General features: G+C 36.4%; 1 protein-coding gene across 6 annotated transcripts; it reads left to right on the top strand.

Annotated features, from left to right (window-relative positions):
* The first annotated feature begins 1626 nt into the window (after nt 1–1626).
* SPDL1 (spindle apparatus coiled-coil protein 1) lies at nt 1627–21882 on the top strand. 6 transcript variants are annotated; one of them, XM_049647812.1, is made up of 12 exons: nt 1698–1866; nt 6456–6637; nt 8733–8909; nt 11189–11383; nt 11942–12091; nt 12191–12289; nt 12368–12478; nt 14916–15056; nt 15487–15590; nt 16224–16411; nt 18550–18892; nt 21478–21882. In XM_049647812.1, the coding sequence occupies exons 2-12, from the start codon at nt 6479–6481 to the stop codon at nt 21623–21625; spliced, it is 1815 nt and encodes a 604-aa protein (XP_049503769.1). In that variant the 5' UTR covers nt 1698–1866; nt 6456–6478; the 3' UTR covers nt 21626–21882. The 6 variants fall into 6 exon arrangements, with proteins under 6 accessions (XP_049503768.1, XP_049503769.1, XP_049503767.1 ...); XM_049647811.1 differs by lacking the exons at nt 1698–1866; nt 21478–21882 and adding an exon at nt 1627–1691 and having other exon boundaries at nt 18550–20785; XM_049647810.1 differs by lacking the exon at nt 21478–21882 and having other exon boundaries at nt 1698–1854; nt 6459–6637; nt 18550–20785.
* Nucleotides 21883–22135: the final 253 nt, after the last annotated feature.

Below are 22135 nucleotides of genomic sequence, written 5' to 3'. Positions count from 1 at the left end.
ATGTATATATAATGGAATACTATTCAGCGATCAAAAACAATGAAATCTTGCCAAGTGCAACAACATGAATGGAACTAGAGGGTATGCTGCTAAGCGAGGTAAGTCAGAGAAAGATAAATAGCTTATGATTTCACTCATGTGTGGAATTTGAGAAACATAACATAACATAGGGGAAGGGAAGGAAAAATAACATAAAAACAAGAGAGGGAGGCAAACCATAAAAGACTCGTAAATACAGAGAACAACCTGAGGGCTGCTGGAGGGGAGGTGAGTGGGGGGTATGGGTTAAATGGGTGATGGGCATTAAGGAGGGCACCTTTTGGAATGAACACTGGGTGTCACATGTAAGAGATGAATGAATCACTGAGCTCTACTCCTGAAGCCAACACTACACTGTATGTTAACTAACTTGAATTTAAATAAATAAATTTAAAAAAAGAACTAGAAGTCCACAAAAGAAACTGAAAAGAGGAAAGCAAGGAGGGTGTAGCACCCTAAGACCTAAAGCCAGACTCAATAAGACTGATCACCTCTGCCATAATACAAGAGAAATGAGGACTAAGTAATAAATTTTGAAAGACAGAACTCACTGGTGACATTGAGAACAGCCATTTTTACTGGACTTGTGGGGACCCAAACCTTAAGTGGGAAAAAAATGTAAGAATAAAAGGTAAGATAATGAAGATAGTCAATATCAATTTTTTTCCCAGGAATTTTGTGATCAAGGGAAGCAAATAGCTGGCTGGAGTCAAGGAAGATTAGAATTATTTTTTGAGATGTAAGTCCTTACAGCATGCTTATTTGCTGCTAAGATCCACCAAGGAAGAAAAACACTGATGATGAAAAAGAGAGGAGCTATGGCCAAGGGCTCAAGTAGGCAAGAAAGATGATCTCAAAGCACATGACCTTTAGAACAATTACTAGGACTCAGAATTGCTCAGTATATTCTGGCTATTGTTAGTTCTGATTGCTTAAATTTTTGAATTATGAATAGACATCACGCTTACAAAACATAAATTCGTTATTTAAACACGTACGCAAGAGCTTGGCCTCTAGCAGCAGGCTGCATTAGTTCAAATTCTAGCTCTTCCATTTGACCAATATACCTTTCTTCTTGGGGCTGTTTTCTTTAGAGAAAAGAGAGGGTACTACCTACTTCCTAAGGCTGTTTGTGGACTTAACTGATATAATCCGCATAGAATTTAACACTGTACTGACAAATGTCAATGCCATTATAATGATACCTGTCATCCTGTTCTATAACAGTAACTGTGCTTCTGTCCTTTGATGAGTTTAGGCACTATCACACTGATTCAGACTCCTGGAACCCTGGGGAGATAAGTGAGGGCATGGCCCTCTGAGCGCAAGCCGGCCAGTCTGCGGTAGGAAGCAGGAGGCTTCTGCACACCACAGATTTTCCCACTGTCTCGCCTTTTAGTGACACTGTCTCTCCCGAAAGTAATGGCGAATAAACAAACAATATGGCAATTCAAAGCGGACGCCGGAAGACACGCAGAAGAACAACTCTGAGTAAAGCCGATCAGCTAAAGAACTACGTCTGCGCCTGCGCAAAGCCCCAGTCTGGCCACTTGCATGTGCGCAGTCGCAGTAGGCGGAGCGGGGAGCTCAATTGGAGGTTCCTGCCAGTTTTTCCTTAACGCGCGGCTTGAGGGGAACATCTCGCGATACCTGTGAGTTCTCGCGGGAACAGCATTCAAAAAGCCCTGGCGCTTACCTGAGAACTAGCTGAATGAATGTGTAGACGACTCTGGTCGTGAAGTGGGGTTGCCATCGCGAACCTGGGCGCCGTGAGCCCTCGTCTCGAGCGGCTGGCTGCAGCAGCGGGGGAAAAGGGTGAGGAGAGAGGTAGGGGCAAGGGTCCTGGAGGGAGGTGCGTGTGGAGAGGAGCTGTGGGAGCGGCCAAGGGGAGTGCTCTCTGGGGAGTGGGGGAAAGCAGGGCCTAGGGAAACTTGGGGTCCGGGTCACGGCGGAGGCCTTTAGCAGGAACAACTTCTTCAGCGGAACCCGGAGTTCTTCTCAACCAGGTTCCGAGCCGGTCTCAATCTTCCGTTGGGCCGGGTGGCCACCTCCGGGTGTTCTGCCTCTGTACGGAAGACGGGGTCGCTCGCCTGGGCCTCCGGGTGATAACAAACACCGGGTCCGCTCGGTCCAGTACGGTAGCCGCTAGCCACTAGTGGCAGTCTGAATTGAGAAGTGCTGTAAAATGGAAGATGCAGGCTGAATTTCGAAGACTACACAAAAGGAGGAATGGCCCTTTGATAATTTTTATAAAGATTACATGTTGAAATGATAGTGTTTTTGGATGTATTGGGCTGAATAAAATATTACTAACATGAATTTCACCGTATTTACTTTTTTTAACCTGGCTCCTAGAAAATTAAAAATCGCAGATGTAGCTCGCATTCTATTTCCGTTGGACAGCGCAGCCGCAGACAGCTGCGTGTCAGGTTGTAATTGCTTTTCATCCCTTAGCTGGTGTAATATTCTCAAAAGCCCTGTTAGGTCGATATTGCTGTCTTTACTTTATGGATGAGCAAAGAAGACCTTAAACTGTCCAAGTTCATGCTGCCAGTGAGTTGTGGAAGTGGAATAAGAGCTAAGGCAGCCTGAATCCCTGAGCTCCCTGCCTCCTGAATGCTTTGTTATGTTTCTGAGAGGTTAAAATGTGGTTAGGAGCACCAGGCTTCGGAGCTGGACCCTCGTTCCCATCTCAGCCACTTACTGATTACCCCGGCCAAGTTACTAAGCCTTTCTGTGCCTCCGTTTGCACATGTGTGAATGGGGGAAATACCTTATACTTCACGGAGTTGTTGAGAGAATTAGATACCATATGCAAAGCACCAAGTACGATGTCTGGCACCTGTTAGCTGTAGTTATTCAACCCTGGCTACCTCTTTGCAGATTTATAGGTTAACTCTTATTCATCCATCAGACCTTTGCCGCAAAGTTACTTCCTCAGCGAAATCTTTCTTGCCCATACTTAACCCTGCTCTGTCCCCACCCCACTTCCCAATTGAGGACAGCACCTCCATGTTACAGCCTGATACATCTCTCCCTCTTGCACTTACCACACTTATAAATCTTTACAGTTCATTTATTTGATTTAATGCCTTTCCACTAACAGACTGTTACATTCAAGAAGGCAGGGGTATTGTCTAGTTTTGGGGTCATCATTGTGTCCTCAGTAATAGCATAGTATCTGACACAGTAAGAATTCTAGCAAGTCTTTGAATGAATGAGAGCTAGTTTTTTGGCTTCCTTGACATTGTTGGCCAGGATGTCTTGGGGCTAGTTCCCCCCCCCCCTTTTTTTTTTTTGTAAATGTCGATTATAATATTTAACTTAGGTCCGTTAAATGAGATAATTCATTTGAAGCACTCTGCCTGGCAAATAGTAGATCCTCACAGAGTATATGTTATTACTAACAATGCAATAATTAGTGCCTAGCCCCATCGCCAGGCTTTGGAAAGGTCTTTTATTTTTAAAGTTTGTTTATTTTGTGTGAGAGAGAGAGGGAGTGTCTGCAAGTGAGCAGGGGAAGGGTATAGAGGGGTTGAGAATCCCAAGCAGGTCCCAAGCTGACAGCACATGGAGCTGTCGAACCCATGAAGCATGAGACCATGACCTGAGCTGAAATCAAGAATCAGACACTCAACCGACTGAGCCATCCAGGCACCCATGGAAAGGTCTTCTATTTTAGAGCAGTAACTGCCAACCCTGGATAACTTAGGATACCTTTTATTTCCCTCTGTCTTCTAAAATCATATGTCTCCCATTTCATCTTCATTCTTAATGACCTTGCTTCCTGATTCACTGATAAATTGGAGCAGTTAGAAGAGCACTTATGCAGACTTCCACCACTAATCTACCTACTTATCAATGTCTGTACCCATATACTTTGCTTTCCCTTACTTTAGATGAAATATTCATGCTCCTTTCTGAAATCAGTCCCTGTACATTAGACCTCATTGTCTTTTCATCTCTTTAGCAGTTTGCCATGACCTCTCTAGCATCAGTTTTTCTTTTCTCCTGAATCTATCCCATGACGTATACACATGCTGTTATTTTTTCTTAATTTTTTTTTTTGTTTGTTTTTAAAAGACAAACCTATTCCCCTTTCAGCTACTGCCCTGTTTATCTAGTAGTCTCCTTTGCAGCAAAACTACTTGTTTTCCTATTTTCCCACCATTCTCTCCACCCATTTCAGTTGGCTTCCAGGGTAACACATGCTCTTGGTTTTCCTCCTACCTCATTGGTCATGCCTAAGTACACTTTACTTCTTCTTTCCACCTCTTAATGCCTCAAACCTTGGTCCTCTTCTTTTTAATTATGCTTGTACTCTGGAGATACCAAGGCTCAAGGATTTATGTTAATAACTCCTAGGTTTATATTACCAGCCCAGATCCTTCTACTAGTATAGCCAACTGGTTACTTGACATATATGATGTCCAAAAGATAAGCCCCTGATTTTTTTTTTAAGTTTATTTATTTTGAGAGAGGGAGGGAGAGAGAGAGAGAGACACTCCTAAGCAGGCTCTGTCACACAGAGCCCGATGAAAGGCTCGAACTCACAAACTGTGAGATCATGACGCTTAACCAGCTGCACCACCCAGACACCCCAAGCCCCCGATTTTTTTTTTTTTTAAACAATTTTTGCTCACAATTTTTGTGGCTTCAACTGATGGCAAATCTGCTCTACTTGTTGCTCAGGCCAGCCTTGGAGATATTTTTGACTTTTCTCTTTTTTATATACCCCACATTTAATTGTTAGAAAATCATGTTGGGTTTATGTCCAAGCTTCATGCAGAATTTGACCATTTCTCCGTACTCCTTATATAACCACTCTCATGTGAGCAATCATCTCACTTGGTCTTTCACTTGCTCCCCTCCAAACTATTCAACATAGCAGCCAAAATGATCCTTTTAAATGTATCAGATCTCTACTCCAGACTTTGTAATGAATCTCAATTTCACCCATAGTAGAAGCCAAAGTCCTCACAATAGCCCAATTAGCCTATTCTCTCCTCTGATCTAAATTCATTCTTGTTCATTCCTTGGGTTTCCTTCCACTTTAATGCTACCCTTCTACCTCTATTCCTTTATCTTTCTGGAAAAAGGTACATGGCTAATTCTCTTACCTTCTGCAAGGCTTTGCTCCTAAGTCCCTTGAGGGCTTTTCCCCCAATGCTTATTTTAGATTTCATCCTACTTACAATACTCCTACCTCTTCTAAGTTCCCTTATCCTGTTCTTTTTTTAATTTTATTTCCACTTTAATGCATTTAATTATTATACTACTTTTGCTTATCTCCTTCCACTGAAAGTTAAGTTTCATGAAAGAAGAGTGCTTTTTCTTTTGGTCCATTTGGATGCTGATGGATCTGAAATGCCCAGAATGGAGCTCAGCACACAGGCTTTAAGAAATATTGTTGGGGGCGCCTCAGTGGCTCAGTTGGTTAAGTGTTCAACCTCGGCTCAGGTCATGATCTCACGGTTTGTGAGTTCAAGCTCCATGTTGGGCTCTGTGCTGACAGCTCAGAGCTTGGAGCCCGATTTGGATTCTGTGTCTCCCTCTCTCTGTGCCCCTCCCCTGCTCATACTCTGTCTCTGTCTCTCTCTCAAAAATAAAACATTAAAAAAATATATTTGGTGAATGAATGACTACATTGACTGGAGAGTGGGGAAACACCTTATTAAAATCCTGTTGCTCTTTGAATGCAAAGCTGAGTTTAAATCTGGTCTGAGAGACTGGGACCAATTTGGAAAGGATCATGAGGTAAGGTCCAGTTACAGTGGAATGTTTCTATACACAATGTTTCAGTCATTGATTAGAAATCTAGAATGAGAAATGTTCTTTAGTTACTCTGAACGTGATTCTGTTTTGCATGTCTTCTTATGAATAACTAGGAAAATACTAGGAGCCTGTTGTCAATAAAGCATATTTAATGTGTTCAAGAAGTTAACACTGTTTCAAAAAATTGTGGGCCTGAGAGTCTTTGCCTTACAAACCTTATTCAAAGCTGCCTTCTTACATTTTAAGTTAGCAGTCATGTTACTATAAAGTTTCTTGATTTCTTTCATTGTTCTCTTAACTTGATTACCTGTTTAGTGATGTATGAGACCCATCCAACCTTAGTATTTAAGAAGCTTAGCACACAACTGAACAGTTCCCTGCATTTCTTAGAAACAAGTGTGTTCAGGTTTTGTTTTTGTTTTCCTCTGTGATTTGGTCTCAAATCAGGTAATGGAATTAACAGACCTTTCTTTTAGAACAAGTGAATTTGACCATTTAAAAGTCAGGAATAATATCTTTGATGCTATGTTTTTCTGTATGTCAGTAGTATTAGGGGAAAAGATATATCTATTTTTTTTATTATTGTTATTGTATGGAGTATTTTGTTTAAGCTTAAGTACTTACACTTCCTCTGTTTACAGTAGACCAGAAGCAAAAAAAAATCATGGAGGCAGATATCATTGCGGATCTTCGATGCAAGCTCAAAGAGGTTGAAGAAGAGCGACTAAAAGCTGCACAATATGGTTTACAACTAGTAGAGAGCCAAAATGAGTTGCAGAATCAGTTGGATAAATGTCGTAATGAAATGATGACCATGACTGAGGTAGGACCCTGGGCTCCTCTGTTTATAAGGGTGTGCTTAGTTATTGAAGATTTGTATTGTCTAGAAATTATTAATATTAGTTTGATTCCTTTTTGAAGATTTTAGTTCTAGTTCCTACTCACCCCCATCTCTAATAAAAGGAACTGAAGTAAATGAGTTCCTAATATTCTTTCTGACCCTGTGTGTTCTGAATTTGGAAAGTTATTGTTCTCATACTGGATTTTAGATTTTATTTTGTCTGCAGTCTTCCTTGGTGACCTCACTTGTTTCATAGCTTTAGATAATACCTAAATGTCCTATGACACTATACCAGGTCCTTACTTTACCCTTAAAGTCTAGATTTGTATATTCCATTGCCTACTAATAGGCATCTCAAATGTAACAAACAGAATCATTGATTCTCTGCCTGCTAACAAAACATTCTCTTGCAATTTAGCTTACTTAGTAAACGTAAATAATTTAAGCCAAATTTCTAGGAGTTTTATTCAATATCTTTGTGTCCTTTATTTCTCATGTTTAATCCATTAGGAAGATCTAAGAACTTGACCATCCATCTATGTTACTGACCATTCTGATCCAGACCACCATCATCTGTCCCCTAGACTACTGTAGCCTTTTAACCAGGTTGCCTGCTTCCCTCATTGCCTTTCATACCATTCATTCTTCACACAGCAGCCAACTGGCCATTGAAAGAGAAACAAAAGATCATGTTACAGCCCTGCTAAAATCACTCCTATGGGGGCACCTGGGTGGCTCAGTTGGTTGAGCATCTGACTCTTGATTTCGGCTCAGGTCATGATCTCATGGTTTGTGGGATCAAGTGATCAAGTCCTGCGTTGGGCTCTGCACTGACAGTGTGTCATAGAGCCTGTTTGGGATTCTCTCTCTCCCTCTATCTCTGCCCCTGCTCCTGTGTGCACTCTCTCTCAAAAATAAACATTAAACACACACACGTGCCCACCTATGACTTCCGATTATATTTACAACAAAATCTAAACTCCTTACCGGGGTTTGCAGATTTGTATGTGATCTGACTCATGGCAACTACTTTACTCATCTTTAACTACTTTTGACCTCATCTTTAACTATTTTTCCTTGTTCTTAGCTATACTAATCCTGCCTTACAGGCTTTACATGAGCTGTTGCCTTCATCTGCATTGCTCATTCCCTGTCCCAACCCTTGGATTGAGTCCTCAACCTTTACATTTCTGTTTAATGTTACCTCAGCTTGAGAGACCTTCCCTGACTGTTTTGTAAAGTTGCCATCATTCACTGATCCAGCTAATTAAATCAGATTATAAGCTCCATGAGAGAAGGAATTTTGTTTGTCTTGTTCACTGCTGTATCTGTAGTGTCTGGCACACATTTATTGAAAGAATGAATTAATCTGTTTTCCGTTTTATGTAGTAAGTGCTCAGTAATATGGTTAAACTTTGATCTCAATATTTAAGTACAGCAAGTAAAAATAACTTGCTTATTTTTCTCTTATTTAATTTTCTCTTATTTTTAACAGCTTATTGAAGGAGTTTGAACTAATGCTTTTTTTAATCTTTAAACTTCCCTGTCAGAAGCAAAAGCCCTCTTAAATCCTCCTTTTATCTCTGCACTGTATTCATTTGAGAAGTCACTTGTGAACATTTCTCAGATGACTACATTCTGAAAGGTCTAATTTAGTATTTCATTTTTTACCTAGTCCACTATTTTATTTTCAGAGTCATAAGTAGAGCATATCATTATGAAACCAAGTAATTCTCACTAGGAAAGCTGAAGTGCTATAAAATGTTTTGTTTTGTTTTTATTTTTGTTTTTGTTTTCCCTAGCAGAGATTACTTGACATGTTGACATTCCATGAACACCTTTTTTTTCCTTAACAGGGAATAGAAGCAATTACCACATGAGTAGCATGGGTTGAAAGCCTCTGGGTTTTCTTAGGACTGATTAGCTACAAAGTTACTCCATATCTAACATGTGCTGGTTAGGTAGAAAGCAGCAAATAGGTGAAGTAGGAATGAAACAGTTCAAGGTGAGAAGTGCTTATATATGATGGCTTTAAGTTAGTTTTACGTAATTGGATTATAATTGAATCTGTTTTCAGAATTATGAACAAGAAAAATATACTCTTCAGAGAGAAGTTGAGCTTAAGAGTCGAATGTTAGAAAGTTTGAGCTCTGAATGTGAAGCTGTTAAACAACAACAGAAAACACATCTGGAGCAATTAAAAGAACAACTAAGCAGAAGCCATGGACAGGAAGTGAATGAACTAAAAACTAAGGTTTGGATTTCTATGTATGTCAAAACAAAAATATTTCATGCTTATGGAATTACCAATCTGTAAATGTTAGGTGATGATGATTTTCTTGATATTGTCTATTCATAATAGCTGAGATCAAGGGTTCCATCATAATGTTGGGAGTGGGAACACTGAGAAACAAGTTTACCTGAGGGACTTGTATTAATAACATTGTACTAATTGAATACAGTTATTTAATTTTATTAACTGGGTATTTGAATGGAGTTTTAGTTTACTAACCACCATGACCTTTTTTAAAGTGCATAGTATGGCAGTCCCCTTTTAGAAAGACTGGGTTCCTAGTTTTCACTGCAACTAGTGATATACTTTGTAATTCTACAGAAGAAACCGGTAGTTTATTTATTGTAAAATAACATACATTAGAATTGATACTTTCTAGTTTGTTTATTGAAGGTTAACTGATAACATATGATCTGCCTCCTACAACAACTCCTTAAGGAGGATACCATGATTGTCTCCATTTAACAGATGAGAAAATCAATGTTTAAACAGAGTGAGTAAATTGGACAAAACCACAGAAATCAGTCGAGATTTGAACTGAAGCTGTCTGATTCTAAAGTCCATGTTGCTGTTCTTAGTCTAATGACATGTTATACTGGCTTCATTTCATGCATAAATACAAGTTGTCCATTCTTTTCTGGTACCCCCAACTATCCAGTGCCTTCAGGTTACTTCTAAGGAATCCAGACCTTTATCATGGCTCCTCTTTGTATAGAGTCCCTACTTCCCAGACCCCTCTCTACAAAACCTCTCCTGACTTTTTGCCTATTTTCTCAGAAGCCTGTTTTCTAATTTTCATTGTTACGTGTATCGTCCTTCAAGATTTCTATGTATCTGTACCACCTATACTGTTAATTAATTTCTTTGACTCTCTTTTTATGTTTTATTATTTTAAGTAATGGTGTCATTGAAATTATATATTTGAGCTGGTTATATTTTTTCCTAAAATGTTGTCAGAAAAACATGACTATCAAAATATGCTTTCATGGTAATAGAATCATCTTACATTCATTCAGGTAAACAGTAATCCACCTTGTCTGAAACTAATCTAAGTTGAGACACCAATGGCTGATAATGATGCATTCTTCTTCCCCCGCTCCTCGCCACATTATTTTCATTTTAGCAGTGGCTTTCATTATGTAAACAAAAAAGAATAAAAGAGTAATGTAGGAAATACTCAGAGTCTGAGGCAAAGCCACCTATATAAGAGACGGCTTTTTGGTGGAGCAAAGACTAAATTAGTCAAAAAATATTTTCAGTCTTAATGGATGTTCTCAAGTCACTTGTGCCAAAATTTTCACATTTTATCTGAAATTTTTCACTTCTTTCTCACATATAATCCATCAACAAGTTCTAAGAACCTGATCTATAAAACATCCATGTGTGCTGTTACCATTCTAGTCCAGATCACCATCATCTCTCCCCCAGACTACTATTGTAACCTTCTATCCAGGTAGCCTGCCTCCATCGTTGCTATTCATAACATTCACTCTTCACACAGTAGCCCAAGTGGCCAAGTCCAGACTTAGTTTGATTACTAATATGGACTATTTGTATGTTTGTAAGACAGAGCATATCACTATTATAAAAGATGCCTAGCCTTGGCCAAATAGGAAACCCTAATCGTCTCATCATGTAGTAAATTTGGGTCAGTCAGTCACTCCAACATAGATCATTCAGCTATTTTTTTTTTTTTTCACATTATGAAAATAGGAAAGGGAAAGTAAGTCAAAAGGCTCTTATATTTTAAATAGAAAATATCAGGATATAATCTAAGAAAGTTGATACCCAATTGAAGATAATTCAATATAGATGATAATTGTAACCCTGGACATCAAGCAAAAGTTTTTTGTTGGTAACAGAAATCGTGTAGTGAATACTAGGCATTGTGTTATATGTTTTACCCACCTGATCTCAGTTGAGAGGCTCACAGTAACCCAGGAATGGTTGATACAATCATTTACCAGTTTTACATAGGAGGAATGAAATAGGCTAAATCTAGGCTTTACCTTAAAAATTCATCCTTCTGCTATAAGTTTGTTCCCTTTAAACTATATATTTTCAGTTTTCCAAGATTTAGAACTATATGAAAATGTAATTTGTTTTGTTCAGCTTGACTGTCTTCCAAAATAGTTATACTGCAGTTACCAGAATAATTTGTACTGCAACTATATATTCTGATGACCTTCAATTACCTTTTGATTTTTTAAGATTTCAATTTTTTTTTTTTTTTACTTTAGTTAGAAAAACTAAAAGCAGAATTAGACGAAGCTAGGCTTAGTGAAAAGCAGCTGAAGCACAAAGTAGATCATCAGAAGGAACTCCTTTCATGTAAATCAGAGGAAATGAGAATAATGTCTGAGCGTGTACACGAAAGTATGTCTTCAGAGATGCTGGCTCTTCAAATTGAGCTGACTGAAATGGAAAGTATGAAGGTAATATTTATGGCATGTATGTTCTTAGAGTTTTTTTTTTTCTTGCATATTTTTGTTACATGTTTTTGTTATAATTTTAAGGCTGAAATACTTTTTGGCTTAATTTTGATGTAACTAATTAAAAAATATTTTAGAGAGTTTTTAGGTGGATTACTTCATGCATAGTAAAGCTTTAAATTATGTGATTATGTAAAGCAGACTACCTTCCGATTAATGAAACCTCTGGAAGAATTTAGAGTCATTAACTGATCCTAGTTTGTGTCTAAAAACCCTATATAAATGTTGGTTTCATGGAAATTGATATGCATATGAATGTAGGTTTTTTTTTATTGTAGGCTGAGGTTAATTAAAAATTAAAGTCTTAACTTCATAGGAGAGAAAGATACCTTTTCATTTTGTTCCCTGCTGAAAAATATAATTTTATTATTTTATGATGCACCTTACAACCTTTGACTAGTTCTTTAGTTTTAGTTTTGAACCACGGCTGATAAACTGAGCAGCTGCTAAATGAAAGATTTATTGAGGAGAATTTCCTCTTTTTCAATTCCTGTTGAATAGACTACCCTCAAAGAAGAAGTGAATGAATTACAGTATAGACAAGAACAACTAGAACTTCTTAGTACTAATTTAATGCGCCAGGTAGACCGTCTTAAAGAAGAAAAAGAGGAGCGAGAGAAAGAAGCAGTTTCTTACTATAATGCCTTAGAGGTACTGTGATTACGGTAACATTATTTTTTCCAATTTATAATAAGTTGTTTCCCTGCTAACTTAACCCCTATCAGCTAAATTGTTTTCTTTTAAATTTAGAAAGCTCGTGTAGCAAATCAAGATCTTCAGGTGCAGTTAGACCAGGCCCTCCAGCAAGCCTTGGACCCCAGTAGTAAAGGCAACTCTTTGTTTGCAGAGGTACTTAACAAATACTCCATTGATTAAATTGGCATTTCACTTAATACAAGAATAATTACACATGTTAATATTTTCTAGGTGGAAGATCGAAGGGCAGCAATGGAACGTCAGTTCATCAGTATGAAAGTCAAGTATCAGTCACTAAAGAAGCAAAATGCATTTAATAGAGAACAGATGCAGAGAATGAAGGTATCGAGTTATCATCATTGGAGGCTTATTAAACCTATTTTGTATCCATATTACATGTACAAATATATCAAAGAAAGCATCTTTTCATTCAAAGAATGTACTTAGTTATTTCTAGAACTGCATGATTTTATTTTATTTAATTTATTTATTTATTTTTTTAAATTCTTTTTTAATGTTTATTTATTTTTGAGACAGAGAGAGACAGAGCATGAGCAGGGAAGGGGCAGAGAGAGAGGGAGACACAGAATCTGAAGCAGGCTCCAGGCTCTGAGCTGTCAGCACAGAGGCCGATGCGGGGCTCGAACTCACGAACTGTGAGATCATGACCTGAGCTGAAGTCGGACACTCAACTGACTGGGCCACGCAGGCACCCCTAGAACTGCATGATTTTAGAAAAAAATATTTATTTTTTTATTTTTTTTAATTGAAATTTTTTTTTTTTTTTTTTTTTTACATTTATTTATTTTTGAGAAACAGAGAAACGGAGCACATGTGGGGAGGGGCAGAGAGAGAAGGAGAATCCAAAGCAGGCTCTAGGCTCTGAGCTGTCAGCACAGAGCCCAATGCAGGGCTAGAACTCACGAACCGTGAGATCATGACCTGAGCCGAAGTTGGACGCTCTACCAACTGAGCCACCCAGGCACCCCCAAAAATCTACATTTTAAAATTGACTAAAAGATCTATTGTATTTTATTTAAAAAATTAATTCCTTAGTAAATATTTAGTAGTAATACAGTTAGCATCCATTGATTTTTTTTTTTTTTTTTTAATGGTTGCTCAATAACTTTGCCAGAAATGTATAAATGTTTGTGTAGTAGGGAAAAGAACTTGAAAAGTTTTTATTTCCTGCTGTTGTCCTGGCATCTCTTAGCACAGCCCTAAGGTTCCTACTTCAATGGAAGCTAGCTCTCTCACCATTCTTCAGTTCTCCTGCAAAGGCTTATTGAAGAGTGGGATTTAGATTTCCTTTTCTTGCAGTTCCTGAAGTCAGGCATGTTTTGATTTAAGGAGTTTTTGGTCATTTTAGTCAAACAGGCAGTAACAGAAAAACATGTGGAAGTTATAAAGATTGTAGTATTGTACCCAGCTTTTAGAATCCTGATCCTTAAACTGTTTTGCTTAACTGGTAACTGGAAGTCTCGAAGGGCTTCCTGCCTTTTATTTAGGATGGTGAGATTTACAAAGAAATATGAAAAGTCATAATTAAACTTTGGTGTTAGATGAACTTGGGATTGAATCCTAGTTCTGTCCATTGTTAGCTATGTGACCTTAGACAAGTATTTTTACTTTTCAGGACATCAGTCACCTCATCTATGAAGTAGATATGATAGAACCTGCCTCTTAAATTGTCCTGGAATTAAATAAAAGTATAGTAAAATGCTTACATGGTGCTTGGCGTAGAAGGAAGTACTGACTTAATAAAGATCTGTGGTTTTTAAGGATTTTGATTGTGCTGCCTGGTTTACTGAGGCTCTCCCCAATCAGGAATGACACTTTTTGTAAATTTTCTCACATTTGCTTTTTGTTTTCTTTCAATATTTGTTGGGTTACTATTAACCTCCCAGTGTTCCCATGATATTGGGACAACAAGTAGCATTCTGAATCTTCTTAGGCTAAATGTGTCTAGACTCTAGTCTGAAGTGGAACAAAATATGGGTCCTTAAAGATGTTAGAAGTCATCTTTCTGCCTTTGTGACCATAACTGCAACGTAATATCATTGTTTGCTTTCCTCAAACTATATTTAAACTAACTGATACTTTTTAGAACTTCAAAATTTTCTGAAGGCAGAAAGGAATGGTAATTTTAGATTCTAGTTAATTTCCTTTCAGCTGGTATGCAACTCCAGGTTTAGGTGGAGTCATAATTAGGTTCTGCTCTTAAATAAATTTCTTTATATTTGTATTGAAGATTCCCTCAGTGTCCTTAGATGACTTTTACCTTTGCTTTCTATCCTTTTCATTTGTGAATCTCACCTTTATAAATATAAGTAGCTTCATAATTTCTCCCACATAATACTGTTGAGGTTAATCAAAATTTTAGAAAAACCCCAGCAGACCCTTAATGACAGTGGATGTGATGAATAAAGTATAACATTATAGCATTTGAGCAGGTTTATTTACTGGTTAAGTGATGCTTCTGGATCATAGCCATTCATTTCAATTTTATGTTTCACAGAAGTACAAATAATTATCAGATATTACTCCTAAGTATTCAGATAAGTACTCAGAGTTATATCTATAACTAAACTTATATAAATATTTTCAAATTATTAGATTATTAAATTAGACATAGCTAGTTTTGTTTCCAAACTGAGTTCAGGGGGTAATATAGTACAAAATATGCATTATACCAAAAATGTTATTGTTAGAATTTTCCTCTCCCCAACTCAGATCTGTGGGGGGTGGGGGTGGAATTGTAATTTTTTTTTTTCCCCAGTTACAAATTGCGACATTGCTACAAATGAAAGGATCTCAAACTGAGTTTGAGCAACAGGAGCGGCTGCTTGCCATGTTGGAGCAGAAGAACGGTGAAATTAAACACCTCTTAGGTGAAATCAGAAACCTGGAGAAATTTAAGGTATGTGTAACCCCTTCAATAGTGCAGCCAGATTTGGTTTGAATATCTTACATCAGTTGACCCTTGAGTAACACAGGGGTTAGGGATGCCCACCCCTGTGCTGTCAAAACTCTGCATAATTTTTGACTCCCCCAAAACTGTATTAGTAGCTTACTGTTTATTGGAAGCCTTACTGATGACATAAACAGTTGATTGACACATGTTTAGTATGTTATATGTATAATACACCATATTCTTACAATAAAGTAAGTTGGAGAAAATAAAGTGTTATTAAATTATAAGGAAGAAAAAATAACATTTACAGTACTCTACTGTGAAAAATTCACATATGAGTGGACCTATACCGCTCAAACCTGTGTTATTCGAAGGACAACTGTATTAACCTAATATGCTATTCATTTTGAGTAATAAGAATTGTTGTTTTCTTTAGAGTTTATATGAAAGTACGGAATCTAGGCAGTCCGTCAACTCTGACACTCCAGAAGATAACACTTACTATACAGATTTACTTCAGATAAAGCTTGACAACTTAAAGTAAGTGTTGGGTGGTTAGAAAGATGGACACACTCTTGACTTGCTTATAATAAGTAGTATTAGTGACTACAAATTTTTGTTTTCACATTGCCAAAAGAAATTCCGGAAAAGAAAAGCAACAAAAATATATTGGTGGCAGATGAGATATATTGAAGATATAATTAGTGCTGGTTATTGAAGAAAAAATATTTTCAATGAGTAATTAAAGATTTTGATTTCTTTGGGTTTAGTTTTTTAGACTGGTAAGTGAAAAGAACTTTAATACAGAAAATGTACTTATACTCTAAATTTTTCAAGATTAATATCACCTAATTTAAAACTTGAAAGTTATTTGTACGTGCATTACTGCGGAAATAATATTTTGCCCCTTTGTCCATTTCCTTTGAAGAATGCATGACTTTTTTTTGTTTGAAAATGCTATTGTTAAAGCTTATTTTGTTTATTGTTTCTTTCTTATCTAAAACCCCCCAAAAATGTATTTTTGTCTAAGAGTTCAAGTATATAGTAAAAGATCTTGCAGTAACAATATACCTTGTGTGTGTGTGTGTGTGTGTGTGTGTGTGTGTATAAAACATGTATGTATATTGTGTGTTATTTTAATATTCCTTGATTCTCCTTTTTGTATTTATATAGCAAAGAAAATGAAAGCACTAAAGGTGAATTGTCCATCCAGCGAATGAAAGCATTATTTGAGAGCCAACGGGCTTTGGATATTGAAAGAAAACTTTTTGCAAATGAAAGATGCCTCCAGCTCTCCCAAAGTGAAAATATGAAACTGAGAGCTAAATTAGATGAGTTAAAACTGAAGTATGAACCTGAAGGTATGCATGTCTCATTTATGTTGTCTTTTAAATTATGAGACACCCTGAGAAATCATATCAAGTTTTTTTCTTACTACAGCTTTATGCAAATCCCATTACAAACTAATTTATGGTTATGTATCTGTATCTAATAAAACAGATTTACTCCTACAAAAGATGTAGGAAAATTCTAAGAGAACTGGATACTGGGTATGTATGAATATGATAGGTATTCTGTTGGATATCTGTATATTAGAGCCTTGATAAGGTTTGAAAACCTTAGAGATTTTTCCATTCAAGATTGTGGACACTTTACATAATACCAAAGAGTTTGATTTTGTTGAGGCAACTGATGCTTGGGCTCTTTATTAGTTAATACCATTTATAGAAAACCTAAAAATGGAGACTTAAAAAAGATAGGTATTAATTCTTCCCCTTACAAAAGTCTGGAAGAGACATTCCAGAACTGGTCAGAGTGTCAGGATCTAGGCTTCATTTGCATTGTTCATCAGTATAATCCTTGAGTAGAATCGAGTCACATGACTCCCCTACAAGAAAAGCTGAGAAAGGCAATCTTGATTCTCAGGGGTCATATTCCCAACTACATCTTGGGATTTTTTTTTTTTTTCTAAGTGTAATAGACATATAATATTTTATTAGTTTCAGGGGTATATCATAATGATTCAATATTTATACATAATAAAATGATACCCCCCCATGATAAGTCACCATGCAAAGTTATTACAATATTATTGAGTATATTCTTGGGGGATCTATTATTGAGGAAGACTAGTGGGACAGATATTAGAGGACAACTAGCAAGTCTGATCACTGAGGTAGAAAATAGCCTTAATATATAGGCTTTGCATCTCACATACTAAAAAAGAGTAGTTTTACTGTCTGTTTGTAAATTAAAAAATAAGAGGCTAAAAACAAAGCCTAATAACGTGATGGTTCTTAAAGCAAAAAAAAAGTGTTGTTACATGTTTTAGGTTATAGATTTTCAGCCAGTTTTTGCTCCTATGCTGTTCACATACCTAAGACTGTCATTATTGTTCATGACTCATGTCATTCTCAATAGTAATGGGGAGGTTGTCAGTAATAGTAAGCTTTTTTATAGTTTAAAAAGGCTGCTCTTCTCATCCTTTTTCTCTTTGCTGATTCTAATAGGCTTTCCTACTTAAAAATTACATATTATGAATTTCAAAGGTCTGCTGAACTGAACACTGCAAACAGAGGAAAGTGTCGTGAATCTAGTTGATTCAGGGAGAATCTAGCTGATGCAAGAGAAAGGGAAGATAATGATATAAAAAGAACAGTGTAGATAGAGCAGGGACACCAACCCCATGTCCACCCATGGTTTCTCCCACCTTCACTAACAATTTTGATTTTGAAAATGAAAAACACATTGGTAAGAGGATAGGGAAAAGATAAAACAATTAATTTAGTGACTGTAAGTAGGCCTGCAAAGGGGGTGGAATGATGCTATGTTAGGCAGTGGGGGTAGAAGTCTATTGCTGTAGTCTGCAGTGAGATGTACTATGGTTTGAACTTGGGAGGTATCCACAGTAGAAGTACTCAGATTTTGAACATACTTTGTGGGTGGGGCTAATAAGCACAAATTGCCATAGAGAATTTGACTTGTTCTTTGCATGTAGTCATTACAACACACAATATTGAGTGGAGTAAGTGTTTTTAATCCCCATTTTACAGACAAAGAAAATAAAGTTCAAGAGGTTAAGTACTTCCTCCAGGTCACCCAGCTACAGAGTACTACTATGAGGATTTGTATCTGGATTCCTTGACTCTTAGCCACTGCATCCTTCCTCACCTCCATGCTGAAGTCTTATAAAGCCCTGTGTAACTTTTATCACAATATCAGAAGAGAACATATAAGTGTTACTTCTGAGAGCCAAATCTTTTGAGTTCCCAAGGAAAATTTATAGCCAGATAACCTTTAAAAGATGTAGTTAGTGAAGTCTATGAAAAAGAAAGGATAAAAGACAGAAACAATATATTTCAATAAAGAGATAAGTGGGTTTTAAAAGAATGAAGAAAAGGAAAGGAAAAACCAATATAACTAGTTCTATCTTTTTATGTTTATGGTGTCTTTGTTTTGACTTATTGACTGAATATACTTTTAATGTTTTTATCCTCAGAGAAAATTGAAGTGCCTGTGGCCAAAAAGAGGCGTGAGGTCCTGCCTGTGGATATAACCACCCCTCACAGTGTGTGTGCCAAAAGTGCAGTAGAGGAAGAAGTTTGTAGATTACCACCTCAGAAAGAGGAGGCACAGTGCTGTCCCAGCAATTCAGAAAATAACAACTTGCAGATAGAAAAGACAGTTTCTGTAAATACACCAGAAGTCATTCTGTCTCCTCATAAGAGTCTGCCCATGGATACTCAGCCAAGGAAGGAAAAGAAGTGTGTAAAACTTATAGGAGTTTCAGCAGACTCTGAAGTCTTAAGTGAAAGAAGTGGAAACACCCCGAATTCTCCCAGGTCAGTGGCCTATTTTCCTCAGGGCAACCAGCAGACCTCTCCATCTCTTCTCTATCGCTGCATGAACTGTGCTATCTGTTTCTTTATCTATTTTCTTAGTATTGCATGTAGTATAATTCCCCAATTTCATCTGCCTACCTTCAACTTTTTTAAAACTTTAAGAAAAACTAAAATGATCACAAAGGGAAAGGACTCCTGAATAAGGGAATTATTTTCGAGAGTTACACTTTGCTATTTCAAGAAACAGAAATACCACAGTCTAGTACATCTCTGAATGTTTTGTTGGTTTCAAGAAATGTATAGTTGGTTATTTTTCCCCTAGTTCAAGAGTGACCATGAAAGAAAAATTAACTTATGTCCTAAAAGGGCTTTCTAGTAGTCTAAGAAATTTCAGCCTTCTAGAAACTGTTAGGTGAAATTTTTTTATGTTTTTTGAAATTGTTTACCCTAAGTCTACAAGAAACAGCTTTGATTTTGACATTTTTAAATATCAAAGGTAATTCATTTTCATTTTTATATCAAAACTTCAAAGCCTCTAGTTTCTACATGTTTGAGTTTGTGACTCAAAGAGGAAGTGTCAGACATGTGTCTATAGGAATTAACATTTTAAGGGCCTTATCTTTAAAACAAATTAAAATAATAGAGATTGGGAGGTAAGAGAAAGTGAGTGAAAGGAAAAGGTAGGTAACAGTGACTGAAGCTAGGATAGAATAAGATACAAGCTCAGGGCAAGTGTAGCAGGACCAAGAGTAGGGAAAAAAGGAATGAGAATGGAGAAGGTAATAAAAAGATGATGAAGGATGTCTGTATGCAATGGAATGATAGATGCATTTAAAATGAGTATCTTTAGACATTTTAAAAATTAAGCATATTGATGTGAAAACAGGTTGGATTGTCTACTTATTAAAATGATCTTTAAGGTGCTACTAGGGCTACATGAGTCTTTGATGGGAAGGTACAGAATAAGACATTTTACTAGTGTGTATTTGAGTTAAGATAGTAAGACATAGCCCACCTTTGTAAAAGGGCTGTTTTGTATGTTTTGCCTGATTTTTTTTTAGTAAGTCTTCAGTGCTACTGAAGGTACTGTACAGTGAAAGCACCTCAACAATGTGAGCAGCTATTATTATTAAGAGAAGGACTGTTGACCCCTGAGCAACATGGGTTTGAACTGTGCAGGTCCACTTCCATGCGAATTTTTTTTTTCATATATATATATATATATATATACCATACATTATTGTAAATGTGTTTTTCTTATGATTTTCTTAACATTTTCATTTCTGTAGATTTACTTTAAGAATGCAGCATTTGATACATATATAAAATATGTGTTAATCACTTGTTTATGTTATGGGTAAGGCTTCCAATCAACAGTAGGCTATCAGTAGTTAAGTTTGGGGGGAGTCAGAGGTTATATAAGGATTTTTGACTGCAGGGGTCAGCATTGTTCACAGGTCATCTATAATTTATTACTCCATTCCTTGAATTTTTATATAGTAACATTATAAGTCTCATAAGATAAAAGCCTAATATTCTCAAAGAAAAAGTAACTTCAAATAAATTATAAGTCACACACACACACACACACACACACACACACACACACACAGAGTTCCAAGTAGTTTTGAAATGAAGTCAGTAGGTTATGTTTGTATATATGTGATTCATTGTGTAAGTGTGCTTGACCATTGTATATTTCTGGAGGTGCAGTTCCAGAATTAATCAGTGCAGACCTTGCTACCTGTGTTGTCTTCATTTCTTTTTCTGCTCTTTTTTGCTTGATAAAAATTACTTAAGCAAATGTATCTACTTGTTTGACTCAAATTAAGTAGCACGTTGGAATTTTGTCTGGCTACTGAAACAAAAACAAATAAAATACCACAAAACGTTTGTTTTTGTGTATGTGTGAGTCCATCTGCTAACTCAGTATGTTTCCAGCCTTTTGCTCGTTGCATGATTAACTTAGACACACAATACTATGATAATATTACAATAGTAAATATGGGTTTACTGGGGACTTCACTATTGCATGCTTTATAAATTTAACTGATAATCTTGCTATTAAATCTTTATAAACCTTTTAAAATATATCTTCACTGTTTTTTCATAAATGATTATTCTGCTAGTTAAAATTCAATTTAAGTTTTGTGTTTCTTTTATGAGACAAATTGCCATGTGTTCATGCACTTCAGTATTCCATGTTATTTTTATCTTGTGTTTTCCTTTTGTAGGTCATGTTAACATTAAAGTTGTGCTCTAGCATTTAAATTTTTTTGTTAGGTGTGCTTATAGTAGACATCCCATTATATTTTAATTCTTAAATTTAGGCTTTGCCATGACTTTTATCGGCGTTAAAAATATTTCTTTGGACATTTAAAATATTAAGTCTGTTGACGTAAAAAGTCTCTTTTAGAGAGGCAGTTACTTAGTTTTCTTAATGGTATTGGAGTCACCTATAATTTTTCCTCGTATACATACAAACAATTATGTCTCATTAGAGGCCCATTATATGAGAAGATTGTTTCTTCTGTAATTTTTCTTAACCATATTTGAATTCAGAGTGGATGCTTTAATGCCTGTAGGTTAGCTGCTGAATCAAGGCTTCAAACAGAAGTTAAAGAAAGGAAAGAAACTGCAAGCAAATTGGAAAAGGAAACTTGTAAGAAATCACATCCTATTGTATACGTGTCCTCCAAATCAACTCCAGAGACCCAGTGCCCTCAGCAGTAAGGACTTTTCTTTAATGAGAGTAAGGTACCACTTGCCCGAAAGGTTGATTTGGAGCTTTGTTAAGATTGTCTTTATCAGAAGTATACAACCTTGTAGGTTATTTCTTTCTACCTGTTGTGCCAAGACCTGGCATTTTCATGTTCCTCTGACCAAATGTTTAAAATTTGGTTGTGATTCTAAGCAGGAGAGTTCCTTAAATGATGACTCTTCATGGAACTTCTATTAATGACAGTAAATAAACTAATAACTGAAGGAAAGTGTTATTATAAATTATTTGTTGCATTGTATATGGATTTTTTAAGTGTCATTAACACATACCTTCTAAGTCACATATTTGGAAAGAACACGAATCATTAACGATTACATTTTCCTATGTACTTTTTAATGAACTTAGTTTTTCACTATATTATAAAAATAGAAAACTTAGTTTAAAAATATATATTATATTGTAACTGGATTTTATCAGTGTTTAAAGCATCTATGTTTATCTTTGTATTCATGTACATGATT

Source organism: Panthera uncia, assembly GCF_023721935.1.
Source record: "Panthera uncia isolate 11264 chromosome A1 unlocalized genomic scaffold, Puncia_PCG_1.0 HiC_scaffold_17, whole genome shotgun sequence".
NCBI classification, from domain to species: Eukaryota; Metazoa; Chordata; class Mammalia; order Carnivora; family Felidae; genus Panthera; species Panthera uncia.
Note: the sequence above shows the minus strand (reverse complement) of the source record. Positions and strands in the feature narration are given on the sequence as shown.

Coding starts and splice junctions, on each gene's coding strand:
- SPDL1 (XM_049647811.1), top strand. CDS start 6,479: ATGGAGGCAGATATCATTGCGGATCTTCGATGCAAGCTCAAAGAGGTT. Junction 12,290..12,367: donor GCAACTCTTTGTTTGCAGAG/GTACTTAACAAA, acceptor AATATTTTCTAG/GTGGAAGATCGAAGGGCAGC. Junction 15,057..15,486: donor GAAACCTGGAGAAATTTAAG/GTATGTGTAACC, acceptor TGTTTTCTTTAG/AGTTTATATGAAAGTACGGA.